Raw genomic sequence first — 26,558 nt, 5'->3', positions numbered from 1 at the left:
ATTGGTTCCCAGGGTACCTTCCTACCAGGATCCCTTTCCAGCCCCTGACAGGATGCTGTTGGTCTGAGCTTCTTTTTTTTTTTTTTTTTTAATTATTATCTCCACTTTATCTATCTACCTATCTATATTGAAGTGTAGTTGATATACAATATTACATTAGTTTCAAGTGTAAAACATACTGATTCAATATTTTTATAGATTATAGTTGATTTAAAGTTGTTATAAAATATTGGATATATTCCCTGTGCCATACAATATATCCTTGTAGCTTATTTTATACATAGTATTTTGTTGCTCTTAATCCCCTAACCCTATCTTGCCCCTCCCCCTCCCCTATCCTTCCCCTCTCTCCAGTGGTAACCACTAGTTTATTCTCTATATCTGTGAGTCTATTTGTTTTGTTTTATTTTTTGGATTCCACATATAAGTGATAATATACAGTATTTGTCTTTCTCTGACTTATTTCACTAATCATAATGCCCTCCAGATCCCTCCATGTTGTTGCAGGTGGCAAAATTTCATTCTTTTTAATGGCTGAGTAGTATTCCCTTGTATATATGTATAATGCATCTTTATCCATTCATCTGTTGATGGACACTTAGGTCGCTTCCATATCTTTGTTATTGTAAGTAATGCTGCTATGAACATTGGGGGTGCATGTATCTTTTACATCAAATTAGTGTTTTCATTTTTTCCAGATATGTACCTAGGAGAGGAATTGCTGGATCACATGGTAGTTCTATTTTTATTTTTTTGAGGAACCTCCATACTGTTTTCCATGGTGGCTACACCAATTTACATTCCTACCAACTGTGTATGATGGTTCCTTTTTCTCCACTTCCTTGCCAACATTTGTTATTTGTGGTCTTTTTTTTTGATAGCCATTCTGATAGGTATGAGGTGATATCTCATTGTGGTTTTGATTTGCATTTCTCTGATGACTAGTGATTTTGAGCATCTTTTCATATGCCTACTGGCCATCTGTACATCTTTGGGAAAAAGTCTATTTAGGTCTTCAGCCCATTTTTAAATTGGGTGGGTTTTTTTTCATATTGAGTTGTATGAGCTATTTATATATTTTGGATTTAACCCCTTATCTGTTATATCATTTGCAAATATTTCCTCCTATTCAGAAGGTTGTTTTTTCATTTTGTTAGTGGTTTCCTTTGCTGTGGAAAAGCTTTTACATTTAATTAGGTCCCATTTGTTTATTTTTGTTTCCTTTGCCTTAGGAGACAGATCAAAAAAAATATTGCTTAGATTTATGTCAAAGAGTATTCTGCTTATGTTTTCATCTAGGAGTTTTATGGTTTCCAGTCGTTAATCAATTTGGGGTTTATTTTTGTATATAGTGTGAGAAAATGGTCTAATTTCATTCTTTTACACATAACTGTCCTGTTTTACCAGCACCACTTGTTGGAGACTATCTTTTCTCCATTGTATTTTCTTGTCTCCTTTGTCGCAGATTAATTGTCCGTAAGTGTCTGGGCTCTCTGTTCTGTTCCACTGATATATGTGTCTGTTTTTGTGCCAGTACCATCCTGTTTTGATTACTGTAGCTTTGTAGTACCGTGTGAAGGCAGGGAGTGTGATACCTCCAGCTTTGTCCTTTTTCCTCAAGATTGGTTTGGCAATTCAGGATCATTTGTGGTTCCAGATAAATTTTAGGATTGTTTGCTCTAGTTTTGTGAAAAATGTCCTGGGTATTTTGATAGGGATTGAATTAAATCTGTAGATTGCTTTGGGCAGTATGCCATTTTAACACTTAATTCTTCCAATCCAGGAACATTCAATATCTTTCTCTTTCTTTGTATCAACTTAAAATCCTTCATCAATTTTTTTTAACATCTTTATTGGAGTATAACTGCATTACAATGGTGTTTTAGTTTCTGCTTTATAACAAAGTGAATCAGCTATACATATACATATATCCCTTATCTCCTCCCTCTTGCATCTCCCTCCCACCCTCCCTGTCCCACCCCTCTAGGTGGTCACAAAGCACCGAGCTGATCTCCCTGTGCTATGCGGCTGCTTCCCACTAGCTGTCTGTTTTACATTTGGTAGTGTATATATGTCCATGCCACTCTCTCACTTCATCCCAGCCTACCCTTCCCCCTCCCTGTGTCCTCAAGTGCATTCTCTAGTAGGCCTGCATCTTTATTCCCGTCTTACCCCTAGGTTCTTCATGACCATTCTTTGGTTTGTTTTTTAGATTCCATATATATGTGTTAGCATACGATATTTGTTTTCCTCTTTCTGACTTACTTCACTCTGTATGACAGACCCTAGGTTCATCCACCTCACTACAAATAACTCAATTTCGTTTCTTTTTATGGCTGAGTAATATTCCATTATATATGTGCCACATCTTCTTTATCCATTCATCTGTCAAGGGACACTTAGGTTGCTTCCATATCCTGGCTATTGTAAATACAGCTACAGTGAACATTGTGGTACATAACTCTTCTTGAATAATGGTTTTCTCAGCGTATATGCCAGTAGTGGGATTGCTAGGTCGTATGGTAATTCTATTTTTATTTTTTTAAGGAACCTCCATACTGTTCTCCATAGTGGCTGTATCAATTTACATGCCCACCGACAGTGCAAGAGGGCTCCCTTTTCTCCACACCCTCTCCAGCATTTATTGTTTGTAGATGTTTTTGATGATGGCCATTCTGAATGGTATGAGGTGATACCTCATTGTAGTTTTCTTTTTTAAAAAATTTAATTAATTTATTTATTTTTGGCTGTGTTGGGTCTTCGTTTCTGTGCGAGGGCTTTCTCTAGTTGTGGCGAGCGGGGGCCACTCTTCATCACGGTGCATGGGTCTCTCACTGTTGCAGCCTCTCTTGTTGCGGAGCACGAGCTCCAGACACGCAGGCTCAGTAGTTTTGGCTTATGGGCCTAGGTGCTCCGCGGCATGTGGGATCTTCCCAGACCAGGGCTGGAGCCCGTGTCCCCTGCATTGGCAGGGAGATCATCAACCACTGTGCCACCAGGGAAGCCCCAATTGTAGTTTTGATGTGCATTTCTCTAGATTAGTGATGTTGAGCATCCTTTCATGTGTTTGTTGGCAATCTGCATATCTTCTTTGGGGAAACATCTCTTTAGGTCTTCTGCCCATTTTTGGATTGGGTTGACTGTTTTTTTGATATTGAGCTGCATGAGCTGCTTGTAAATTTTGGAGATTAATCCTTTGTCAGTTGCTTCATTTGCAAATATTTTCTCCGATTCTGAGGGTTGTCTTTTGGTCTTGTTTATGGTTTTCTTGTGCAAAAGCTTTTAAATTTCATTAGGTCCCATTTGTTTATTTTTGTTTTTATTTCCATTTTTCTAGGAGGTGGGTCAAAAAGGATCTTGCTGTGATTTATGTCATAGAGTATTCTCCCTATGTTTTCCTCTAAGAGTTTGATAGTGTCTGGCCTTACATTTAGGTCTTTAATCCATTTGGAGTTTATTTTTGTGTATGGTGTTAGGGAGTGTTCTAATTTCATTCTTTTACATGTACCTGTCCAGTTTTCCCAGCACCACTTGTTGAAGAGGCTGCCTTTTCTCCACTGTATGTTCTTGCCTCCTTTATCAAAAATAAGGTGACCATATATGTGGGTTTATCTCTGGGCTTTCTATCTTGTTCCATTGATCTATATTTCTGTTTCTGTGCCAGTACCATACTGTTTTGATTACTTTAGCTTTGTTGTATAGTCTGAAGTCAGGGAGCCTGATTCCTCCAGCTCCATTTTTCTTTCTCAAAATTACTTCGGCTATTCAGACTCTTTTGTGTTTCCACACAAATTGTGAAATTTTTTGTTGTAGTTCTGTGAAAATGCCAGTGGTAGTTTGATAGGGATTGCGTTCAATCTGTAGATTGCTTTGGATAGTATAGTCATTTTCACAATGTTGATTCTTCCAATCCAAGAACGTGGTATATCTCTCCAGCTGTTTGTATCATCTTACATTTCTTTCATCAGTGTCTTATAGTTTTCTGCATACAGGTCTTTTGTCTCCTTAGGTAGGTTTATTCCTAGGTATTTTATTCTTTTTGTTGCAGTGGTAAATGAGAGTGTTTTCTTAATTTCTCTTTCATATTTTTCATCATTAATGCATAGGAATGCAAGCGATTTCTGTGCATTAATTTTGTATCCTGCTACTTTACCAAATTGATTGATTAGCTCTAGTAGTTTTCTGGTAGCATCTTTAGGATTCTCTATATACAGTATCATGTCATCTCCAAACAGTGACAGCTTTACTTTTTCTTTTCCGAATTGGATTCCTTTTATTTCTTTTGCTTCTCTGATTGCTGTGGATAAAACTTCCATAACTATGTTGAATAATAGTGGTGAGAGTGGACAACCTTGTCTTTTTCCTGATCTTAGACGAAATGGTTTCAGTTTTTCATCATTGAGGATGATGTTGGCTGTGGGTTTGTCATATATGGCCTTTATTATGTTGAGGTAAGTTCCCTCTATGCCTGCTTTCTGGAGGGTTTTTATCATAGATGGGTGTTGAATTTTGTCAGAAGCTTTTTCTGCATCTACTGAGATGATCATATGGTTTTTCTCCTTCAATTTTTTAGTATGGTTTATCACATTGATTTACATATATTGAAGAATCCTTGCATTCCTGGGATAAACCCCACTTGATCATGGTGTATGATGCTTTTAATGTGCTGTTGTATTCTGTTTTCTAGTACTTTGTTGAGGATTTTTGCATCTGTGTTCATCAGTGATACTGGCCTGTAGTTTTCTTTCTTTGTGACCTCTGTCTGGTTTTGGTATCAGGGTGATGGTGGCCTCGTAGAATGAGTTTGGGAGTGTTCCTCCCTCTGCTATATTTTGGAAGAGTTTGAGAAGGATAGGTGTTAGCCCTTCTCTAAATGTTTGATAGAATTCGCCTGTGAAGCAGTCTGGTCCTTGGCTTTTGTTTATTGGAAGATTTTTAATCACAGTCTCAATTTCAGTGCTTGTGATCAGACTGTTTATACTTTCTGTTTCTTCCTGGTTCAGTCTCGGAATGTTGTGCTTTTCTAAGAATTTATCCATTTCTTCCAGGTTGTCCATTTTATTGGCATACAGTTGCTTGTAGTAATCTCTTATGATCCTTTGTATTTCTGCAGTGTCCTTTGTTACTTCTCCTTTTTCATTTCTAATTCTATTGATTTGACTCTTCTCCTTTTTTTTCTTGATGAGTCTGGCTAATGGTTTATCAATTTTGTTTATCTTCTCAAAGAACCAGCTTTTAATTTTACTGATCTTTGCTATCATTTTCTTCATTTCTTTTTCATTTACTTCTGATCTGATCTTTATGATTTCTTTCCTTCTGCGAACTTCGGGGGTTTTTGCTCTTCTTTCTCTTAATTGCTTTAGGTGTAAGTTTAGGTTGCTTATTTGAGATGTTTCTTGTTTCTTGAGGTAGGATGGTATTTCTATAAACTTCCCTCTTAGAACTGCTTTTGCTTCATCTCATAGGTTTTGGATTGTCGTGTTTTCATTGTCATTTGTTTCTAGGTATTTTTAGATTTCCTCAGTGATCTCTTGGTTATTTAATAATGTATTGTTTAGCCTCCATGTGTTTGTATTTTTTACAGATTTTTTTCCTGTAATTGATATCTAGTCTCATAGCGTTGTGTTCGGAAAAGATACTTGATACGATTTCAATTTTCTTAAATTTACCAAGGCTGAATTGTGACTCAAGATATGATCTATTTTGGAGAATGTTCCATGAGGGATTGAGAAGAACGTGTATTCTGTTGTTTTTGGATGGAAAGTCCTATAAATATCAATTAAGTCAATCTTGTTTAATGTGTCATTTAAAGCTTGTGTTTCCTTATTTATTTTCATTTTGGATGCTCTGTCCATTGGTGAAAGTGGGGTGTTAAAGTCCCCTACTATGAATGTGTTACTGTCGATTTGCCCTTTTATGGCTGTTAGCGTTTGCCTTATGTATTGAGGTGCTCCTATGTTGGGTGTATAAATATTTACAATTGTTATATCTTCTTGGATCGATCCCTTGATCATTATGTAGTGTCCTTCTTTGTCTCTTGTAATAGTCTTTATTTTAAAGTCTATTTTGTCTGATATGAGAATTGCTACTCCAGCTTTCTTTTGATTTCAATTTGCGTGGAATATCTTTTTCCATCCCCTCACTTTCAGTCTGTATGTGTCCCTAGGTCTGAAGTGGGACTCTTGTAGACAGCATATATATGGGTATTGCTTTTTTATCCATTCAGCCAGTCTATATCTTTTGGTTGGAGCATTTAATCCATTTACATTTAAGGTAATTATTGGTATGTATGTTCCTATTACCATTTTCTTAATTATGTTGGGTTTGTTATTGTAGGTCTTTTCCTTCTCTTGTGTTTCTTGCCTAGAGAAGTTCCTTTAGCATTTGTTGTAAAGCTGGTTTGGTTGTGCTGAATTCTCTAGCTTTTGCTTGTCTATAAAGTTTTTAAAATCTTCATTGAATCTGAATGAGATCCTTGCTGGGTAGAGTAATCTTGGTTGTAGGTTTTTCCCTTTCATCACTTTAAATGTGTCCTGCCACTCCCTTCTGGCTTGCAGAGTTTCTGCTGAAAGATCAGCTGTTAACCTTACGGCGATTCCCTTGTATGTTATTTGTTGTTGCTCCCTTGCTGCTTTTAATCTTTTTTCTTTGTATTTAATTTTTGATAGTTTGATTAATACATGTCTTGGCGTGTTTCTCCTTGGATTTATCCTTTATGGGCCTTTCGTGCTTCCTGGACTTGACTGACTATTTCCTTTCCCATATTAGGGAAGTTTTCAACTATAATCTCTTCAAATATTTTCTCAGTCCGTTTCTTTTTCTCTTCTTCTTCTGGGACCCCTATAATTCGAATGTTATTGTGTTTAATATTTTCCCAGAATTCTCTGAGACTGTCCTCAATTCTTTTTATTCTTTTTTCTTTATTCTGCTCTGCGGTAGTTACTTCCACTATTTGATCTTCCAGGTCACTTATCCTTTCTTCTGCCTCAGGTATTCTGCTATTGATTCCTTCTAGAGAATTTTTAATTTCATTTATCGTGTTGTTCATCACTGTTTGTTTGCTCTTTAGTTCTTCTAGGTCCTTGTTAAACGTTTCTTGTATTTTCTCTATTCTATTTCCAAGATTTTGGATCATCTTTACTATCATTATTCTGAATCCTTTTTCAGGTAGACTGCCTATTTCCTCTTCATTTGTTCGGTCTGGTGGGTTTTTACCATGCTTCTTCATCTGCTGTGTGTTTCTCTGTCTTCTCATTTTGCTTCACTTACTGTGTTTGGGGTCCCCTTTTCACAGGCTGCAGGTTCGTAGTTCCTGGTTTTTTTTGGTTTCTGTCTGCAGCGGCTAAAGTTGGTTCAGTGGGTTGTGTAGGCTTCCTGGTGGAGGGGACTGGTGTGTGTGTTCTGGTGGATGAGACTGTATCTTGTCTTTCTGGTGAGCAGGACTGTGTCCTGTGGTGTGTTTTGGGGTGCCTATGACCTTATGATTTTAGGCAACCTCTCTGCTGGTGGGTGGGTTTGTGTTCCTGTCTTGCTAGTTGTTTGGCATAGGGTGTCCAGCACTGTAGCTTGCTGGTCGTTGAGTGGAGCTGGGTCTTAGCATTGAGATGGACATCTGTGGGAGAGCTTTTGTTGTTTGATATTACATGGATTCCGGAGGTCTCTGGTGGACCAATGTCCTTAACTCACCTCTCCCATCTCAGAGGCACAGGCCTGACACCCAGCCAGAGTACCAAGACCCTGCCAGTCACATGGCTCAGAAGAAAAGGGAGAGAAAAATAAAGAATCAGAGAAAAATAAATAAATAAATGAAATAAAGTTATTAAAATGAAAAATAAATTATTAAAAGTAAAAAAAAAGTAATAATAAAAAAGAAAAGAAAAAACGGACAGACAGAACCCTAGGACAAATGGTAAAAGCAAAGCTATACAGACAAATTCACATGAAGCATGCGCATACACACTCACAAAAAGAGAAAATATATATATATATTAAAAAGGAAGAGTGCCACCAGATCAATAAACAAATCTACCAATGATAATAAACTCTAAATACTGAAATAAGATGAACATTACACCAGAAATAAATTAGATGCAGAAAGCAAACCCCAAGTCTACAGTTGCTCCCAAAGTCCACCGCCTCAATTTTGGGATGATTCGTTGTCTTTTCATGCATTCCACAGATGCAGGGGACATCAAGTTGATTGTGGAGATTTAATCCACTGCTACTGAGGCTGCTGGGAGAGATTTACCTTTCTCTTCTTTGTTTGCACAGCTTATGGGGTTCAGCTTTGGATTTGGCCCCGCCTCTGCATGTAGGTCGCCTGACGGCACCTGTTCTTCGCTCAGACAGGACGGGGTTTAAAATTAGCAGCTGATTAGGGGTCTCCGTCTCACTCAGGCTGGGTGCACGGAGGGGTATAGAATGCAGGGCAAGCCTGCAGCAGCAGAGGCTGGTGTGATGTTGCAACAGCCTGAGGTGCGCCGTGTGTTCTCCCAGGGAAGTTGTCCCTGGATCACAGGATTCTGGCAGTGGCGGGCTGCTTAGACTCCTGGGAGGGGAGGTGTGGATAGTGACCTGCACTTGACAGGCTTCTTGGTGGATGCAGCAGCAGCCTTAGCATTTCATGGCCCCTACTTTGGTGTCTGCGCTGATAGCCCACCCGTCTCTGGAGCTCGTTTAGGCCGTGCTCTGAATCCCCTCTCCTGGCGCTCCTGGAAACAATGGTCTCTTGCCTTTTAGGCAGTTCCAGACTTTTTCCCGGACTCCCTCCTGGCTATCTGTGGCACACTATCCCCCTTCAGGCTGTGTTCACGCAGCCAACCCCCGTCCTCTCCCTGGGATCTCACCTCCAAAGTCGGAACCTCAGCTCCCAGCCCCCACCCGCCCCGGTGGGTGAGCAGACAAGCCTCTCATGCTGGTGAGTGCTGGTCGGCACCGGTCCTCTGTGCGGGAATCTCTCCGCTTTGCCTTCTGCAACCGTGTTGCTGTGCTCTCCTCTGTGACTCCACAGCTTCCCCCCCGGCACCCCCCATCCCCACCAGTGAAGGGGCTTCCTAGTGTGTGGAAACTTTTCCTCCTTCACCACTCCCTCCCAGAATTGCAGGCCCCATCCCTATTCTTTTGTCTCTGTTTTTTCTTTTTTCTTTTGCCCTACCCAGGTACGTGGGGCGTTTCTTGCCTTTTGGGAAGTCTGAGGTCTTCTGCCAGCGTTCATTAGATTCTGTAGGAGTTGTTCAACATGTAGATGTATTTCTGATGTATTTGTGGGGAGGAAGGTGATCTCTATGTCTTACTCCTCCGCCATCTTGAAGGTCTCTCCCCTTCATCAATGTTTTATAGTTGTCAGATTACAAATCTTTCACCTCCTTGGTTAAATTTATTCCTAGGTATTTTAATCTTTTTGGTGCAATATTAAATGGGATTGTTTTCTTGCTTTCTGATACTTGATTATTAGTGTATAGAAAAGCAATAGATTTCTGTATATCAATTTTGTATTCTGCAGCTTTACTGAATTCATTTATTAGTTCTCATAGTTTTTTGGTAGAGACTTTGTAATTTTCTATATATAGTATGTCACCTGCAAATGGTGGTAATTTTACTTCTTCCCTTCGAATTTGGATGCTCTTATTTCTTTTTCTTGTCTGGTTGCTGTGGCTAGAACTTCCAGTACTCTGTTAAATAGAAGCAGTGAGGGCATCCTTGTCTTGTTACTGATTTTAGAGGAAAAGCTTTTAGCTCTTCACTGTTGAGTATGATGTTAGATGTGGGTTTGTCATAAATGGCCTTCATTATGTTGAGATATGTTCCCTGTGTACCAACTTTGAGAAGAGTTTTTTTCATGAATGGATGTTGAATTTTGTTAAAGGTTTTTTCTGAGTCTATTGAGATGATCATGTGATTTTTATCCTTCCTTTTGTTAATGTGGTGTAACACACTGATTGACTTGTGGATTCTTTCATCCATGGAATAAATCCCACTTTATCATGGTGTATGATCCTTTATGTATTATGTTGATATTTGACTTGCTAATATTTTTTGAACATTTTGCATCAGTCTTGATCATAGATATTGGCCTGTAATTTACATTTTAAAAAAAATTTTTAATTGAAGTATGTTGTTTTACAATGTGTTAATTTCTGCTCTACAACTAAGTGATTCAGTTATATAACCATTCTTTTTTAAAAATATTCTTTTCCATTATGGTTTATCATAGGATATTGAATATAGTTCCCTCCCTGTGCTATACAGTAGGACCTTGTTGTTTATCCATTCTATATATAATAGTTTGCATCTGCTAATCCCAGACTCCCAATCCATCCCTCCCTCACCCCACTTCCCCCTTGGCAACCGTAAGTCTGTTGTCTATGTCTGTGGGTCCATTTCTGTTTCGAAGATAAGTTCATTTGTTATATATATATATATATATAAAACAAATGTATATATATATAGAGAGAGAGAGAGAGAGAGAGATAGATTTTTTTTTTTTTTTTGCGGTTACGCGGGCCTCTCACTGTTGTGGCCTCTCTCATTGCGGAGCACAGGCTCCGGACGTGCAGGCTCAGCGGCCATGGCTCACAGGCCCAGCCGCTCCGTGGCATGTGGGATCTTCCCGGATCGGGGCACGAACCTGTGTCCCCTGCATCGGCAGGCTGACTCTCAACCACTATGCCACCTGGGAAGCCCTGTCTTATATTTTACATTCCATATGTAAGTGATACCATATGGTATTTGTCTTTGTCTGACTTATTTCACTTAGTATGATAATCTCTAGTTCCATCCATGTGGCTACAAATGGTATTATTTTGTTCTTTTTTCATTTTTAAAAAATGCTCATATAATTGTATAGACACATATATAGATGTACATGAAATATTTTTATTGTTGTTAGTTTTACAAAAACAGGGTCATATTATTCACACTTTTCTGCATCTTGCTTTTCTTTTTTTTAAATTTAATTTATTTATTTTTATACAGCAGGTTCTTATTAGTCATCCATTTTATACACATCAGTGTATACATGTCAATCTCAATCTCCCAATTCATCACACACACCCCACCCCCCGCTGCTTTTCCCCCTTGGTGTCCATACGTTTGTTCTCTACATCTGTGTGTCTATTTCTGCCCTGCAAACTGGTTCATATGTACCATTTTTCTACGTTCCACATATATGCGTTAATATACGGTATTTGTTTCTTTCTTTCTGACTTCACTCCGTATGACAGTCTCTAGATTCAACCACGTCTCTACAAATGACCCAATTTTGTTCCTCTTTATGGCTAAGTAATATTCCATTGTATATATGTACCACATCTTTTTTTTTTTGGCATCCTTATTGGAGTATAATTGCTTTATAATGGTGTGTTGGTTTCTGCTTAATAACAAAGTGAATCAGTTATACATATGTTCCCATATCTCTTCCCACTTGCGTCTCCCTCCCTCCCACCCTCCCTATCCCACCCCTCTAGGTGGTCACAAACCACAGAGCTGATCTCCCTGTGCAATATGGCTGCTTCCCACTAGCTATCTATTTTACGTTTGGTAGTGTATATATGTCCATGCCACTCTCTCACTTTGTCACAACTTACCCTTCCCTCTCCCCATATCCTCAAGTCCATTCTCTAGTAGGTCTGTGTCTTTATTCCCGTCTTAACCCTAGGTTCTTCATGACCTTTTTGATTAGATTCCATATATATGTGTTAGCATACGTTATTTGTTTTTCTCTTTCTGACTTACTTCACTCTGTATGACAGACTCTAGGTCCATCCACCTCACTACAAATAACTCAATTTCATTTCTTTTTATGGCTGAGTAATATTCCATTGTATATATGTGCCACATCTTCTTTATCCATTCATCTGTTGATGGACACTTAGGTTGCTTCCATGTCCTGGCTATTGTAAATAGCTCAGCAATGAACATTGGGCTGCATGTGTCTTTTTGAATTATGGTTTTCTCTGGGTATTTGCCCAGTAGTGGGATTGCTGGGTCATATGGTAATTCTATTTTTAGTTTTTTAAGGAACCTCCATACTGTTCTCCATAGTGGCTGTATCAATTTACATTCCCACCAACAGTGCAAGAGGGTTCCCTTTTCTCCACACCCTTTCCAGCATTTGTTGTTTGTAGATTTTCTGATGATGCCCATTCTGACTGGTGTGAGGGGATACCTCCTTGTAGTTTTGATTTGCATTTCTCTAATGATCAGTGATGTTGAGCAGCTTTTCATGTGCTTCTTGGCCATCTGTTTGTCGTCTTTGGAGAAATGTCTATTTAGGTCTTCTGTCCATTTTTGGATTGGGTTGTTTTTTTTTTTAATATTGAGCTGCATGAGCTGTTTATATATTTGGGAGATTAATCCTTTGTCCGTTGATTCGTTTGGAAATATTTTTTCCCATTCTGAGGGTTGTCTTTTCGTCTTGTTTGTAGTTTCCTTTGCTTTGCAAAAGCTTTTAAGTTTCGTTAGGTCCCATTTGTTTATTTTTGTTTTTATTTCCATTACTCTAGGAGGTGGATCAAAAAAGATCTTGCTGTGATTTATGTCAAAGAGTGTTCTTCCTGTGTTTTCCTCTAGGAGTTGTACAGTGTCTGGTCTTACATTTAGGTCTCTAATCCATTTTGAGTTTATTTTTGTGTTTGGTGTTAGGGAGTGTTCTAATTTCTTTTACATGTACCTGTCCAGTTTTCCCAGCACCACTTATTGAAGAGACTGTCTTTTCTCCATTGTATATCTTTGCCTCCTTTGTCATAGATTAGTTGACCATAGGTGCGTGGGTTTATCTTTGAGCTTTCTATCCTGTTCCATTGGTCTATATTTCTGTTTTTGTGCAAGTACCATATTGTCTTGATTACTGTAGCTTTGTAAGATAGTCTGAAGTCAGGGAGTCTGAATCCTCCAGCTCCGTTTTTTTCCCTCAAGACTGCTTTGGCTATTCAGGGCCTTTTGTGTCTCCGTACAAATTTTAAGATTTTTTGTTCTAGTTCTGTAAAAAATGCCATTGGTAATTCGATAAGGATTGCATTGAATCTGTAGATTACTTTGGGTAGTATAGTCATTTTCACAATATTGATTCTTCCAATCCAAGAACATGGTATATCTCTCCATCTGTTGGTATCATCTTTAATTTCTTTCAACAGTGTCTTACAGTTTTCTGCATACAGGTCTTTTGTCTCCCTAGGTAGGTTTATTCCTAGGTATTTTATTCTTTTTGTTGCAGTGGTAAATGGGAGTGTTTCCTTAATTTCTCTTTCATATTTTCCATCATTAGTGTATAGGAATGCAAGAGATTTCTGTGCATTAATTTTGTATCCTGCAGCTTTACCAAATTCATTGATTAGCTCTAGTAGTTTTCTGGTGGCATCTTTAGGATTCTCTGTGTATAGTATCATGTCACCTGCAAAGTGTGACAGTTTTACTTCTTCTTTTCCAGTTTGTATTCCTTTTATTTCTTTTTCTTCTCTGATTGCCATGTGTAGGACTTCCAAAACTATGTTGAATAATAGTGGTGAGAGTGGACATCTTTGTCTTGTTCCTGATCTTAGAGGAAATGCTTTCAGTTTTTCACCAATGAGAATGATGTTTGATGTGCATTTGTCATATATGGCTTTATTATGCTGAGGTAGATTCCCTCTATGCCCACTTTCTGGATAGTTTTTATCATAAATGCGTGTTGAATTTTGTCAAAAGCTTTTGCTGCATCTATTGAGATGATCCTATGGTTTTTATTTTTCAATTTGTTAATATGGTGTATCACATTGATTTGCGTATATTGAAGAATCCCTGCATCCCTCGGATAAATCCCACTTGATCATGGGGTATGATCCTTTTAATGTGTTGTTGGATTCTGTTTGCTAGTATTTTGTTGAGGATTTTTGCATCTGTATTCATCAGTGATATTGGCCTTTAGTTTTCTTTTTTTGTAGTATCTTTGTCTGGTTTTGGTATCAGGGTGATGGTGGCCTCATAGAATGAGTTTGGGAGTGTTCCTTCCTCTGCAATTTTTTGGAAGAGTTTGAGAAGGATGGGTGTTAGCTCTTCTATAAATCTTTGGTAGAATTCACCTGTGAAGCCATCTGGTCCTGGACTTTTGTTTGTTGGAAGATTTTTTTTTTTTTTTTTTTTTTTGCGGTACGCGGGCCTCTCACTGTTGTGGCCTCTCCCATTGCGGAGCACAGGCTCCGGACGCGCAAGCTCAGCGGCCACGGCTCACAGGCCCAGCCGCTCCGCGGCATGTGGGATCTTCCTAGACCGGGGCACGAACCCGCATCCCCTGCATCGGCAGGCGGACTCTCAACCACTGCGCCACCAGGGAAGCCCTGTTGGAAGATTTTTAATCACAGTTTCAATTTCATTAGTTGTGATTGGTCTGTTCATATTTTCTATTTCTTCCTGGTTCAGTCTTGGAAGATTATACCTTTCTAAGAATTTGTCCATTTCTTCCAGGTTGTCCATTTTATTGGCATAGAGTTGCTTGTAGTAGTCCCTTAGGATGCTTTGTGTTTCTGTGGTGTCTGTTGTAACTTCTCCTTTTTCATTTCTAATTTTATAGATTTCAGTCTGCTCCCTCTTTTTCTTGATGAGCCTGGCTAATGGTTTATCAATGCTGTTAATCTTCTCAAAGAACCAGCTTTTAGTTTTATTGATCTTTGCTATTGTTTTCCTTGTTTCTATTTCATTTATTTCTGCTCGGATCTTTATGATTTCTTTCCTTCTGCTAACTTTGGGTTTTGTTTGTTCTTCTTTCTCTAGTTCCTTTAGGTTTAACGTTACATTGTTTGAGATTTTTCTTGTTTCTTGAGGTAGGCTTGTATAGCTATAAATTTCCCTCTTAGAATTGCTTTTGCTGCATCCCATAGATTTTGGATCATCGTGTTTTCATTGTCTCTAGGTATTTTTTGATTTACTCTTTGATTTCTTCAGTGATCTCTTGGTTATTTAGTAATGTATTGTTTAGCCTCCATGTGTTTGTGGTTTTTGTTCTTTTTCCCTATAATTGATTTCTAATCTCACAGCATTGTGGTCAGAAAAGATGCTTGATATGATTTCAATTTTCTTAAATTTACTAAGGCTTGATTTGTGACCCATTATGTGATCTGTCCTGGAGAATATTCTGTGCACACTTGAGAAGAAAGTGTAATCTGCTGGTTTTGGATGGAATGTCCTATAAATATCAATTAAATCTATCTGGTCTGTTGTGTCATTTAAAGCTTGTTTTTCCTCATTAATTTTCTGTTTGGATGATCTGTCCATTGGTGTAAGTGAGGTGTTAAACAGTTCCCCCACTATTATTGTGTTACTGTCGATTTCCTCTTTTATAGCTGCTACCAGTTGCCTTACGTATTGAGGTGCTCCTGTGTTCGGTGTATATATATTTATAATTGTTATATGTTCTTCTTGGATTGATACCTTCATTATTATGTAGTGTCCTTCCTTGTCTCTTGTAACATTCTTTATTTTAAAGTCTATTTTATCTGATATGAGTATTGCTACTCCAGCTTTCTTTTGATTTCCATTTGCATGGAATATCTTTTTCCATCCCCTCACTTTCAGTCTGAATGTGTCGATGGTCTGATTTGGGTCTTTTGTAGACAGTATATATATGGGTCTTGTTTTCGTATCATTTCAGCAAGCCTGCGTCTTTTGGTTGGAGCATTTATTCCATTCACATTTAAGGTAGTTATTGATATGTATGTTCCTATGATCATTTTCTTAATTGTTTTGAGTTTGTTTTTGTAGGTCGTTTTCTTCTCTGTGTTTCCCACTTAGAGAAGTTCCTTTAGCATTTGTTGTAGAGCTGGTTTGGTGGTGCTGAATTCTCTTAGCTTTTGCTTGTCTGTAAAGCTTTTGATTTCTCCATCAAATCTGAATGAGATCCTTGCTGGGTAGAGTAATCTTGGTTGTAGTTTCTTCCCTTTCATCACTTTGAGTATATCATGCCACTGCCTTCTGGCTTGTAGAGTTTCTGCAGAGAAATCTGCTGTTAACCTTATGGGAGTTCCCTTGTATGTTACTTGTCATTTTTCACTTGCTGCTTTCAATAATTTTTCTTTGTCTGTGATTTTTGCCAATTTGATTACTGTGTGTCTCAGCATGTTTCTCCTTGCTTTTATCCTGTATGGGACTCTCTGCACTTCCTGGACTTGGGTGGCCATTTCCTTTCCCATGTTAGGGAAGTTTTTGACTATAATCTCTTCAAATATTTCCTCTGGTCCTTTCTCTCTCTCCCCTCCTTCTGGGACCCCTGTAATGCGAATATTGTTGTTTTTAATGTTGTCCCAGAGGCCTCTTAGGCTGTCTTCATTTCTTCTCATTGTTTTTTCTTTATTCTGTTCCATGGCAGTGAATTCCACCATTCTGTCTTCCAGGTCACTTATCCGTTCTTCTGCCTCAATTATTCTGCTATTGATTCCTTCTAGTGTATTTTTCATTTCAATTATTGTGTTGTTCATCTCTGTTTGTTTTTTAATTCTTCTAGATCTTTGTTAAACATTTCTTGCATCTTCTCAACCTTTGCCTCCATTCCTTTTCAAGGTCCTGGATCATCTTCACTATCATTATTCTGAATTGTTTTTCTGGAAGGTTGCCTATCTTCACTTCACTTAGATGTTTTTCTGGGGTTTTATCTTGTTCCTTCATCCGATACATAGCTCTCTGCCTTTTCATCTTGTCTGTCTTTCTGTTAGTGTGGTTTTTGTTCCACAGGCTGTAGTATTGTAGTTCTTGCTTCTGCTGTCTTATTTTGTTCTTTTTTTTATGGCTGTAGTATTCCATTGTATATCTGTACCACTTCTTCCCTTTTTTTGTACCACATCTTCTTTGTCCATTTATGTGTCAATGGACATTTAGGTTGTTTCCATGTATTAGCTATTGTGAATAGTGCTGCTATTAACGTAGGGGGTGCACGTATCTTTTTGAATTATAGTTTTGTCTGGATATATGCCCTGTAGTGGGATTGCTGGATCATATGGCAAGTCTATTTTTAGCTTTTTGAGGAACCTCCATACTGTTTTTCATAGTGGCTGCACCAACTTACATTCTCAACAACAGTGTAGGAGGGTTCTCTTTTCTCTACGTCCTCTCCAGCATTTATTTTTAGACTTTTTAATGATGGCCATTCTGACTGGTTTGAGGTGGTACCTCATTGTAGTTTTGATTTGCATTTCTCTAATAGTTAGCAATGTTGAACATCTTTTTATATGCTTGTTATTGGCCTGTAATTCTTTTGTAGTATATTTTTCTAGGTTTGGTATCAGGATAATGGTGGCCTTGTAGAATGAATTTGGGAATGTTCTCTCCTCATCAGTTTTTGGGATAGTTTGAGAAGGCTAGGTATTTGCTCTTCTTTATATATTTGATAGAATTTCCCTGTGAAGCCATCTATCTTGTCCTGGACCTTTGTTTGCTGGGCGTTTTTTGATTATGAATTCAATTTCACTACTAGTGACCAGTCTATTCAGATTGTCTATTTCTTTCTGATTCAGTCTTAGAAGATTGTGTGGCTCTATGATTTTTTATCCACTTTTAGGTTGTCCAGTTTGTTGCTGTATAACTGTTCTTATGATTTTTCATACCTCTGTGATATCAGTTGTAATTTCTCCTCTTTATTTCTTATTTTGTTTGAGTCCTCTCTTTTTTTTTCTTAATGAGCCTGGATAAAGGCTTATCAATTTTGTTTGTCTTTTAAAAAAAAATATCTCTTGTTTTCATTGATTATTATGTTGTTTTTTGGTCTCTGTTTTATTCATTTCTTCTCTGATCTTTATTATTTCTTTTTTCTGCTGACTTTGGGCTTTGTTTGTTCTTTAATTCCTTTGGACAGTAAATTCGGTTATTTATTTGAGATTTTTCTTTCTTTTTGAGGTAGGCCTATATTGCTATAAACTCCCCTCTTAGAACCACTTTTCAGTGTCACATAGATTTTTGAAAGTTGTGTTTTTATTTTCATTTCTCCAGATGTTTTCTGATTTCCTCTTTGATTTCTTCGTTGACCCATTGTTTTTATAATAGGATATTGTTTAATCTCCATATGTTTTAGTTTTTTCCATTTTTCTTCCTGTAATTGAATCCTAGTTTCATACTTTTGTTGTCAGAAATAATGCTTGATGTAATTTCTGTTTTCTAAATTTGTTAAGACTTGTTGTGGCCTAGCCTGTGATCTATCCTGGAGAATGTTTCACATGCACTTGAACAGAATGTATATTGTGCTGTATTTGGATGGAATGTCCTGTATGTATCTATTAAGGGCAACTGGTCGAATGTGTCATTTAAGACCACTATTTCCTTATTGATTTTCTTTCTATATGATATGTCCCTTGATGTAAGTAGGGTGTTATAGTCTCCTACTATTATTCTATTGTCAATTTCTCCTGTTCATATTTGCTTTCCATATTTAGGTGCACCTATATTGGGTGCATATATATTAATGAATGTTATATTCTCTTCTTGTATTGATCACTATATCATTATATAATGCCCTTCTCTGTCTTTTCTACACTTTCTTCTAAAGTCTAATTTGTAAGATATGAGTATCACTACCAGCTTTCTTATCATTTTCATTTCCATGAAATATCTCCTTCCATCTCCTCACTTTTAGTCTGTGTGTCTTTCACTCTAAAGAGAGTCTCTTGCCCATAGGTGGGTCTTGTTTTTTATCCAGTCATCCACTTTATGTATTTTGATTGGAACATTTAGTCCATTGACATTTAAAGTAATTACATATAGGTGTGTACTTAACTGCCATTTTGTTACTTGTTTTCTGGTTGTTTTTGTCATTCTATATTCTTTTCTTCTTCTTTTAGTTTCTTCCCTTGTGGTTTGATGATTTTCCTTAGTGGTACGCTTGTCTTACTTTCTCCCTATCTTTTGTGTATCTATTGTAGGATTTTGATTTGTGGTTACCTTGGGGTTCATATATGTTGACCTATGTATCTACTTGTTTTAAACTGGTAGTCATTTAAGTTCAAACACATTCTAAAAAATCTACATTTTTTTACTCCTCTCCCCCACATTTTGTGTGTTTTTTTTTTTTTGGCCGTGCTGAGCGACATGCGGGATCGTAGTTCCATGACCAGGGATCAAACCTGTGCCCCCTGCAGTGGAAGCGTGGAGTGTTAACCACTGGACTGCCAGGGAAGTCGCCACATTTTGTGGTTTTGATGTCATATTTACATCTTCATGTTTATCCCTTAGCTGTTTATTGTAGTTATGGTTGACTTTCTAATTTTTGTCTTTTAATCTTGTACTAACTTATGTAAGCAGCTGATCCACAGCCTTTACTATATATTTGCTTTTACTAGTGGGATTTTTCCTTTCCTATAAATTTTTACATCTTGTTGTAGCCTTTTTTTTTCCACTTGGAGAAGACCTTTTAAGACTTCTTTTAGGGTGGTTTAAGTATTGATGAACTCTTTTAGTTTTTCCTTATCTGAGAAGTTCTTTGTTGCTCTTTTAATTCTGAATGATAATCTTGCTGGGTAGAGTATCCTAGGTGGTAGATTTTGCCCTTTCAGCACTTTAAATATGTCATGCCATTCCCTTCTGGCCTGCAAAGTTTCTGCAGAAAAATCAGCTGATACATTTATGGGTGTTCCTTTGTATGTGACTCTGTTTTCTTCTTGCTGCCTTTAAATTGTCTCTTTGTCTTTAACTTTTACCATTTTAATGATGGTACATTTTGGTGTGTGTCTCTTTCAGTTAATCTTGTTTGGGGCATTCTCTGCTTACTGTACCTGGATATGTTTCCTTCTGCATGTTTAGGAAATTTTCAGCCATAATTTCATCAAATACATTTTTGACACTTTTCTCTCTCTTTTCTCTCTCTTTTCTTCTGGAGCCCCTATAATGCAAATGCTAGTGTGCTTGATGTTGTCCTAGAGGGCCCTTAAAGTGTTCTCGTTTTTTTATATTCTTTTTCTGTTCTGATTGGATGATTTCCATTATTCTCTCTTCCAGATCTCTTATGCATTCTTCTGTATCACTTAGTCTGCTATTAAATCTTTCTAGTGTGTTTTTCATTTCAGTTGTTGTATTCTTCATCTCTGACTGTTTATTTTTTATATTTTCTACTTCTTTGTTAAAATTCTTACTGTGTTCATCTATTCTTTTCCTTAGTTCATTTAGCATTCTTTTTACTAATGCCTTGAACTCTTTCTGGTAAATTATTTATCTCTGTTTCATTTGTTGATTTTTCAGGTTTCTTTATTTTCATCATTTTTTCATTTCAAACAGATTCCTCTGTATTTGCATTTTGCTTAACGTTGTCTCTATGAAATTAGGTGAAACAGTTACCTGTCTCGGTTTTGGAGGGTTGTACTCGTGTGGGAGCATCTCTGTGCAGTCTGTCTGCCCAGTGGCTTTGTCGGGAGAGCTGGATCTGAAGTGAGCGTTGGTCATGTCTTGCCCCAGAGTGCGCTGACTAGTATCACCTTGGTGGTAGGTGGGGATGGAGATGGAGAGGGTGGAGGCAGAGCCAGATATGATCTGGGGCTGCTTCTAAGCTCAGTGGTCATCACTGCCCTTTTAGGAGCGGTGTCTGGTCCCGAGGTCTGGAGCTGAATCCCTGAGGGTGGGGTCTGAGCTACCTCCTTCCCCTCTAAGTGTGTGCTCTTCACCCTCCCGACAATGGCACCTTTGCACCAGTGGAGATCCATGCTGGAGCAAGAGTGTCTGAGTGGTGCCTGATGTAGGCCAGTGTGTGTGCTGATGCTGTCCCTGCACACCAGTCAGAGCTCCAGTCTAGACTGATTTGCCACCTCTGTGAACACCAGTAATGGCTGCTCCCACCCCATTCAGATGCAGGGCTGGGTCAAAGCCAGCTCTGTCTCCCACAAATGCACACTTTCCTCCGTGACAGCAGCCTTTGACCTAGTGGGAAGCTGTGCTGGAGCTAGAGGTGCCGGAGTGGGTGTTCAGTGTGGGCTAGGGCACGTGTTGGAACAGTTGACCAGAGTCCCAGGCAGTTTCAATCTGCTTCCTCTGTCTTGTTCCTAGGAGTAAGCAAGAGTGTTCACACTCTTCACAAGTGAATTCTAGGATTGTTATAGCCCAATATGTGTTCAAACGGCTCACTCCCCAGGGAGGATCTCCAAGCCCTTGTAATCCCTCTCTACTGTGTCCCCTCCTAGGGGTGCCGGTTCTGACCTGATGGCTTCTTACCCAACTCCAAGTGGATCTTTACTGCCTTGGTTGTATAAGAGTCTTCCTGCCAGTCTTTGGTTTGATTGTAGTGAGAATTGCTCCACATTTGATATATTTTTGAAGTGTTCATAGGGGGAGGTGAACTAGTAGAAGGTGTCCTTCTATTCCTCCATCTTGATCTCCTCTCTCTGGTCTGAGCTTCTGATCTTACCAAAGCACGGTGTCTGGTTCCTCAGAAGTTCCTGCTCACTCCAGGGCAGGGGAGTGTGTACAGCTCACTACTTAGATTTTATAATTTCATTTTACAGTTTTGTGGAATGGACCAGTGCAAGGGTGACCAGAGCCATATTTTTATGGAGCTGGAATGACAGTCGACAGACAGGTGATGGGTTATGCCTGATGGCTTGGTGCTACAGAAAAATCAGAAGGAAGGTGTGGGTATGCTAGTGCAGCTGAATGGGACACTGCTGGTGCATAGCCTGAGGTGGGAAGTGGGGCTGCGGGAAGACCTGTGCAAGATGTCTCAGGCAGAGGCCAGCACAGGCATGACGTTGGCATGTCTGAGCAAAGGAGAGAGGACTGGTGTGTAGGGCACCGCCAGCTCATAGAAAGCATCTTTTTGGCTAGCGAAGTGCCAGGTAGATAGGACCAGAATAGGTTAGTATAGAGGCATGTTCCCTGTTTCTTCTAGATCCAGCGTTCTCCAAAGACCAGCTGTCTTCGAAGGAAAAGCCCAGCTTCTCGGCCAGTCTGCAGCTTTTGAGCCAAGCAGGCCCCAGGGACCCTCCTGGTGGTGCACCATCCCCTCTGGTGCCATCATCCCCTCCCGTGACTGCTGTGCCCCAAGACATGGCCCCACCAGCTGCCAGTCCTAAGCCAGAGCCAGCAACAGGGGCTGCCGTGCAGGCAGGGGTCCCAGGGACCCCTCAGGGGCCGGCCAGTGAGCATAAGACCCCCTGGTTACCAGTGGAGACTCATGATGCCCAGCTTGCTTCACAGGCCCCTGGCACAGGCCGAGGGCCTTGTGCCCCATCTCTGGAGGCCCCATCCCACTCCACGGGTCCGGGGGATCCTGGCTCAGCCAGAGAGCCCAGCACCAGGGGGGAGCCCCTGTTGGCTTTGGCCCCTGTGTCTGGTGCCCCTGGCGGGGCCCCTCAGCCCACCCTGGGCCAGCCCCTTCCTCCACTCCCCTCTGTGGTGGGGGCCATCAGCCTGGCCACTCCCCAACTTCCCAGCCCCCCGCTGGCACCTGCCGCCCCCCCTCAGCCGCCCTCAGCCTTGGAGTCAGATGGGGAAGGGCCACCCCCAAGGGTGGGCTTCGTGGACAGCACCATCAAGAGCCTGGATGAGAAGCTGCGGACTCTGCTCTACCAGGAGCATGTGCCCACCTCCTCAGCCTTGGCCGGGACCCCTGTGGAGGCAGGTGACCGAGACTTCACTCCGGAGCCCCCAAGAGGGGACGAACCCCGCACAGAGGCCTCTGGGGGTGACCTGGCCCTGCTGCCCCAGCCTGCGGTGAGTACCACCTCACCCAGAGGCACTGTCCCCAGGTGGGGGTCTGGACAGGGGCGGGGACTGACTCTAACCCAGGCCAGCAGGCATCCTGGCCATATAGAGCCGCCTTACCCCAGCCCAGGCCGTCCTGTTCTCGGGGACCCCTGCCTGACCCACCCGTGCGTGTTTTGCTCGAGTGGCCTAGGGAGGAGGAGCCCAGCCTTTGGACTGGGGGAGAGGATTTGCAGTTTTGCTGCAGAGGTGTTAGCAAGTGAGGCTCACAACTCTTTCCTTTTTGTTTCTTTCTTCAGTTGGAAAAGTCAGAAACAGCCCTTGGGTTAGATGTCACGTTGGAGCAGGCCACGTCCTTGCCGGTGACAGGTAACAAGCCATAGGCGCTACCAGCCTTCCTTACTCTGAAACATTCTGCCTCTTTACCCTTCATCCCCACAGCATCTTGGATGGGACCCGGATGTGGCAGGAGCTCATCACGATAAAGCCTTAGTTAAAACCCACTGAGTTCTAGCACAAACCATGTATTCACACTCCAGGGAGAGAAAGTCCTCTGTCTGTGGAAATGGGTGAACGCCCTGTTGACTGCGTGTTGGGATGTTATCAGGGCCTCTCTGGCCCCCCAGTGCTCTCAATATATTCTGGTGGACACCCCTAGCTTCCATTTCTTTAGAAGGTTACAAGATGACTGTTTCTATTTTGGACAGAGTACAGGGCTGGGACTGGGGAGTTCCAGCAGGTCCACGGGAGCTGCCAGGCTGGAGCCATCTGTGAAGTTCTGAAACAGGATTTCCTCCGTGGCTCCTGGGTATTAGGCATCTCTGCAGGGACTCTCGCTGTAGTTCTCATTTCATTATCTGAACACCTGTGTTTCAGCCCAAGGGAGTTGGTCTGACCTTCTAAGATGTTGGTTCCTTCTTGGCCTGGAATTCCTTGGGAGATTAGCAAGATAAGGATCCAGCTGACCTTGTAACGGGACCCTGGGTGTGTGTCAGTGGCAGGCACAGCCCCCCAGTTCACAGAGCAAGGGGAGTGGACCGTTGGATTCTGGCTAGACCCGTGGACAGGGCATTCTCTTATAGATGCCATACTTGAGAGGGGTGAGGCAGCTGTAATTGGGGTCAGAAGCTGTAGCATATGATGTTTACCTGGGGAAGATGAGGGTCATGGGGTGAAGCAGGAGTGTGCTGAGGAAGGGAGAAGGCGAGAGGTTATACCTGAGTGCCTGCTCCATCTCCTGACTTCTGTCCGTGAGATGTGTACCATGGGCCTCCTTCTGCAGCATCAGTGACTTCAAGTGCTGGAACCTTCCAGAGTACAAAACTCATAGGAGAGTTCTAAGGAGACAGATTCTAGTTTGGAAGAGGTGAACTTTTCTGGCAGTCAGAGCTGTTGGTAATGAGCCTCCTGTCCCTGGAAGTGTGCAAAGCAAGGTTGGAGGATCCCCGCCACAGGCACGTGGGGAGGAGTGTCATGTGTTGTCTAGGGTTGGGGTTGCATGCCAGATGGGTCTAGGTCTTCCCAGGAATCTGTGAGGGGGGCAGCCCCCCAGCCTGGCTGGAGGCTCTGTCAGCCCCTGTCACCACCCCACAGCATGTCAGTCCAGCTCGGGTTAACGCACAGCCTCAGCTTTCTCTTGCTGTGTGCAGGTCTCAGCTCAGGCCAGACGCCCACACATGAAGTCCTTCTGCTTCTGTTGTTTACTCTTCACAGCAACCTGGGAAGGCTGATCAGAAATATCACCTGTAGATGGGGAACTGAGACAGCCTCAGATGATGGGAACCTTCCCTAGACACTGGAGCAGCAGGGTTAGGAATTAGCCTTATTGATCTGATTTTCCAGGACCTCGTAAGACCCTTTTATCATCGGAACATGTCAGGGAGAGAGAAGGTGATGCCATCAGGTGATAGAGATATCAGGTGAGACAGGGTGACATCGTCAGGGGTCTAGAGAGGACAGGTGAGACAGGTGATAGTCATCAGGTATGTAGAGGGCCTGGCTGTGCCTGAGGGTCTGGAGCAGGGGTCTTCAGGGACCTGAGTGGTGTTGGGCTGATGTCTCCCTGCTTTTCTGGGTTCTAAGGAGTCTCCTGTGAAGTGACAGGGTTAGGATGTCAGTAGTTTTCGTTTTCCTAGCTGCACACACACCTTCTCAGTGCCACTCCCTTTCTCTTCTGACTGGCTGCTTTTGGGCCATTCCTGCCCTTGTTCTCTGTACCAGCCTGAGTAATGATTTTGATGTTCCTACAGCAGAATCATCTTTGAGCAGCATGCTGGGCTGTGAAGGAGGACAGGTGGCCTCAGATTCGCCCGTAGTACCCAGTGTCCCCCAGGTAAGGAGTTTTCTCCAGTGAGACGCTCAGTGGGTTGGCGGGCTTGCTCTCTGATGGTGTTTGTGTGGAATCTTTTCCTTTCCACTGTTTCCCAAGGATGCCCCTGCTTCTGCCATCCCTGCACGTCTGGAGCCCACAGATTGGACCAGCAGGGTCCCTGGGGAAACCTTGGCCGAGTCCACGCAGAGCTGCCCGGGGACATTGACTCAGCGTGGCCTGGAGAGCCACCCCCAGACGCACAGCACTCTGATCTCGGGATCCCCTCAGAAGTGGCCAGGGCAGCAGGATGGCAGCTCGCCAGCCAAAACTGTGGGCCGGTTCTCAGTGGTCAGCACCCAGGATGAGTGGACTCTGGCCTCCCCCAGTAGCCTGCGGTACTCAGCCCCACCTGACGTGTACCTGGACGAGGCCCCCCACAGCCCAGACATGAAGCTGGCTGTGCGGCGGGCACAGACAGCCTCCTCCATCGAGGTCGGCATGGGCGAGCCCATGTCCAGTGACTCTGGGGACGAGTGCCCTCGAAGGAGGCCCTCCATGCAGAAGCACACCTCCCTGCCTGGCAGCGGTGGTGGCGTGGCCAGTGACTTTGTGAAGAAGGCCACTGCCTTCCTGCACAGGTCCTCTCGGGCTGGCTCCCCAGGCCTGGAGACACCCAGCAGGATGGGCGTGAAGGTCCCCACCATCAGCGTGACCTCCTTCCACTCCCAGTCCTCCTACATCAGCAGTGACAATGACTCAGAGATCGAGGATGCTGATATCAGGAAGGAGTTGCAGAGTCTTCGAGAGAAGTAGGTCCTGCGGACCAGGTCGGGTCCGGGCCATGGTGTCAGGGAAGTGTCCGGCAGCTGAAGTCCAGGTCCTGCCATGTGCACTTTGAGCTGCCTGGGCCGGGTGACAGGGTACAGGTGATGTCCCTGCCGTCAGACCTGGTCCCTGGTCTCTGAGGGCCACACCTCCCCTCATCCTTTGGCCTCACACACAGGCCTTGCTCACACTCGCTCTCTCCCCCTGCAAGTTCTACCTGCCCCTGCTGTGGTCAGGGTCACTGAGGTACAGCTACACCGTGAAGTCTCCTTCAGGGCAAGAGCGCCCCACTGTACAGTTACTAAGGTGGGGAGAGGCCGGAGTCCTTGGGAAGGAGTGGCCATGGGCTCTTGGAGTGGGCCCAGAGATGGGAGACGTGGGCAGGAGGAGCCCGTGCCTCTCTCTCCCACTATTGGCTCTGCACGGAGAGCCCCAGCCCCGCCCTCACCTCAGCCCCGCTCTCCCCTTCCCCTGCCCCAACACTGGTCCTAGCTGCATGCTCCCTGAGGAAGGCCAGCAGGGACCACTGGGCCCTTTCCTGGACTGTTCTAGAAACTGCCCTTGCCCACAACCAGTGATTCTACCCGAGTCGTCATGGCAGCTTCCTACCCACGTGACCTGTCATCTCGACTCTATTCCCGGGGATGATGTTGCTTGTGGGGTCAACCTGAGCTGGAAGCTCCACTGGCCAGGGCTGGAGCCCTGGGTCCCTGGATAATAACATGTCTTCTGTAGACTTGCTTGTGCAGCCTTCCTCTCCTCTGAGAGGCCTCTTGGGCCCTGT

The 26,558-nt window shown here is 42.1% G+C and overlaps 1 protein-coding gene across 8 annotated transcripts in view; it reads left to right on the top strand.

The window, feature by feature from the left end:
* Window positions 1-26,558, top strand: part of WNK2 (WNK lysine deficient protein kinase 2) — a 155,764-nt gene that overhangs the window by 92,873 nt on the left and 36,333 nt on the right. For 7 of the 8 annotated variants that reach the window (XM_030847255.2, XM_030847252.2, XM_060301163.1 and 4 more), the window contains 4 exons: window positions 21,824-22,647; window positions 22,938-23,007; window positions 24,888-24,970; window positions 25,067-25,758. In XM_030847255.2, coding sequence (XP_030703115.1) covers window positions 21,824-22,647; window positions 22,938-23,007; window positions 24,888-24,970; window positions 25,067-25,758 — 1,669 coding nt within the window. The remainder of the gene's footprint in view (window positions 1-21,823; window positions 22,648-22,937; window positions 23,008-24,887; window positions 24,971-25,066; window positions 25,759-26,558) is intronic. The other variant, XM_030847254.2, reaches the window with a different exon arrangement.

Source organism: Globicephala melas, chromosome 6 (assembly GCF_963455315.2).
Source record: "Globicephala melas chromosome 6, mGloMel1.2, whole genome shotgun sequence".
In the NCBI taxonomy this organism is placed as follows: Eukaryota; Metazoa; Chordata; class Mammalia; order Artiodactyla; family Delphinidae; genus Globicephala; species Globicephala melas.
The sequence above is the reverse complement of the archived record's forward strand: the minus strand, read 5'-3'. Positions and strand labels throughout refer to the sequence as shown.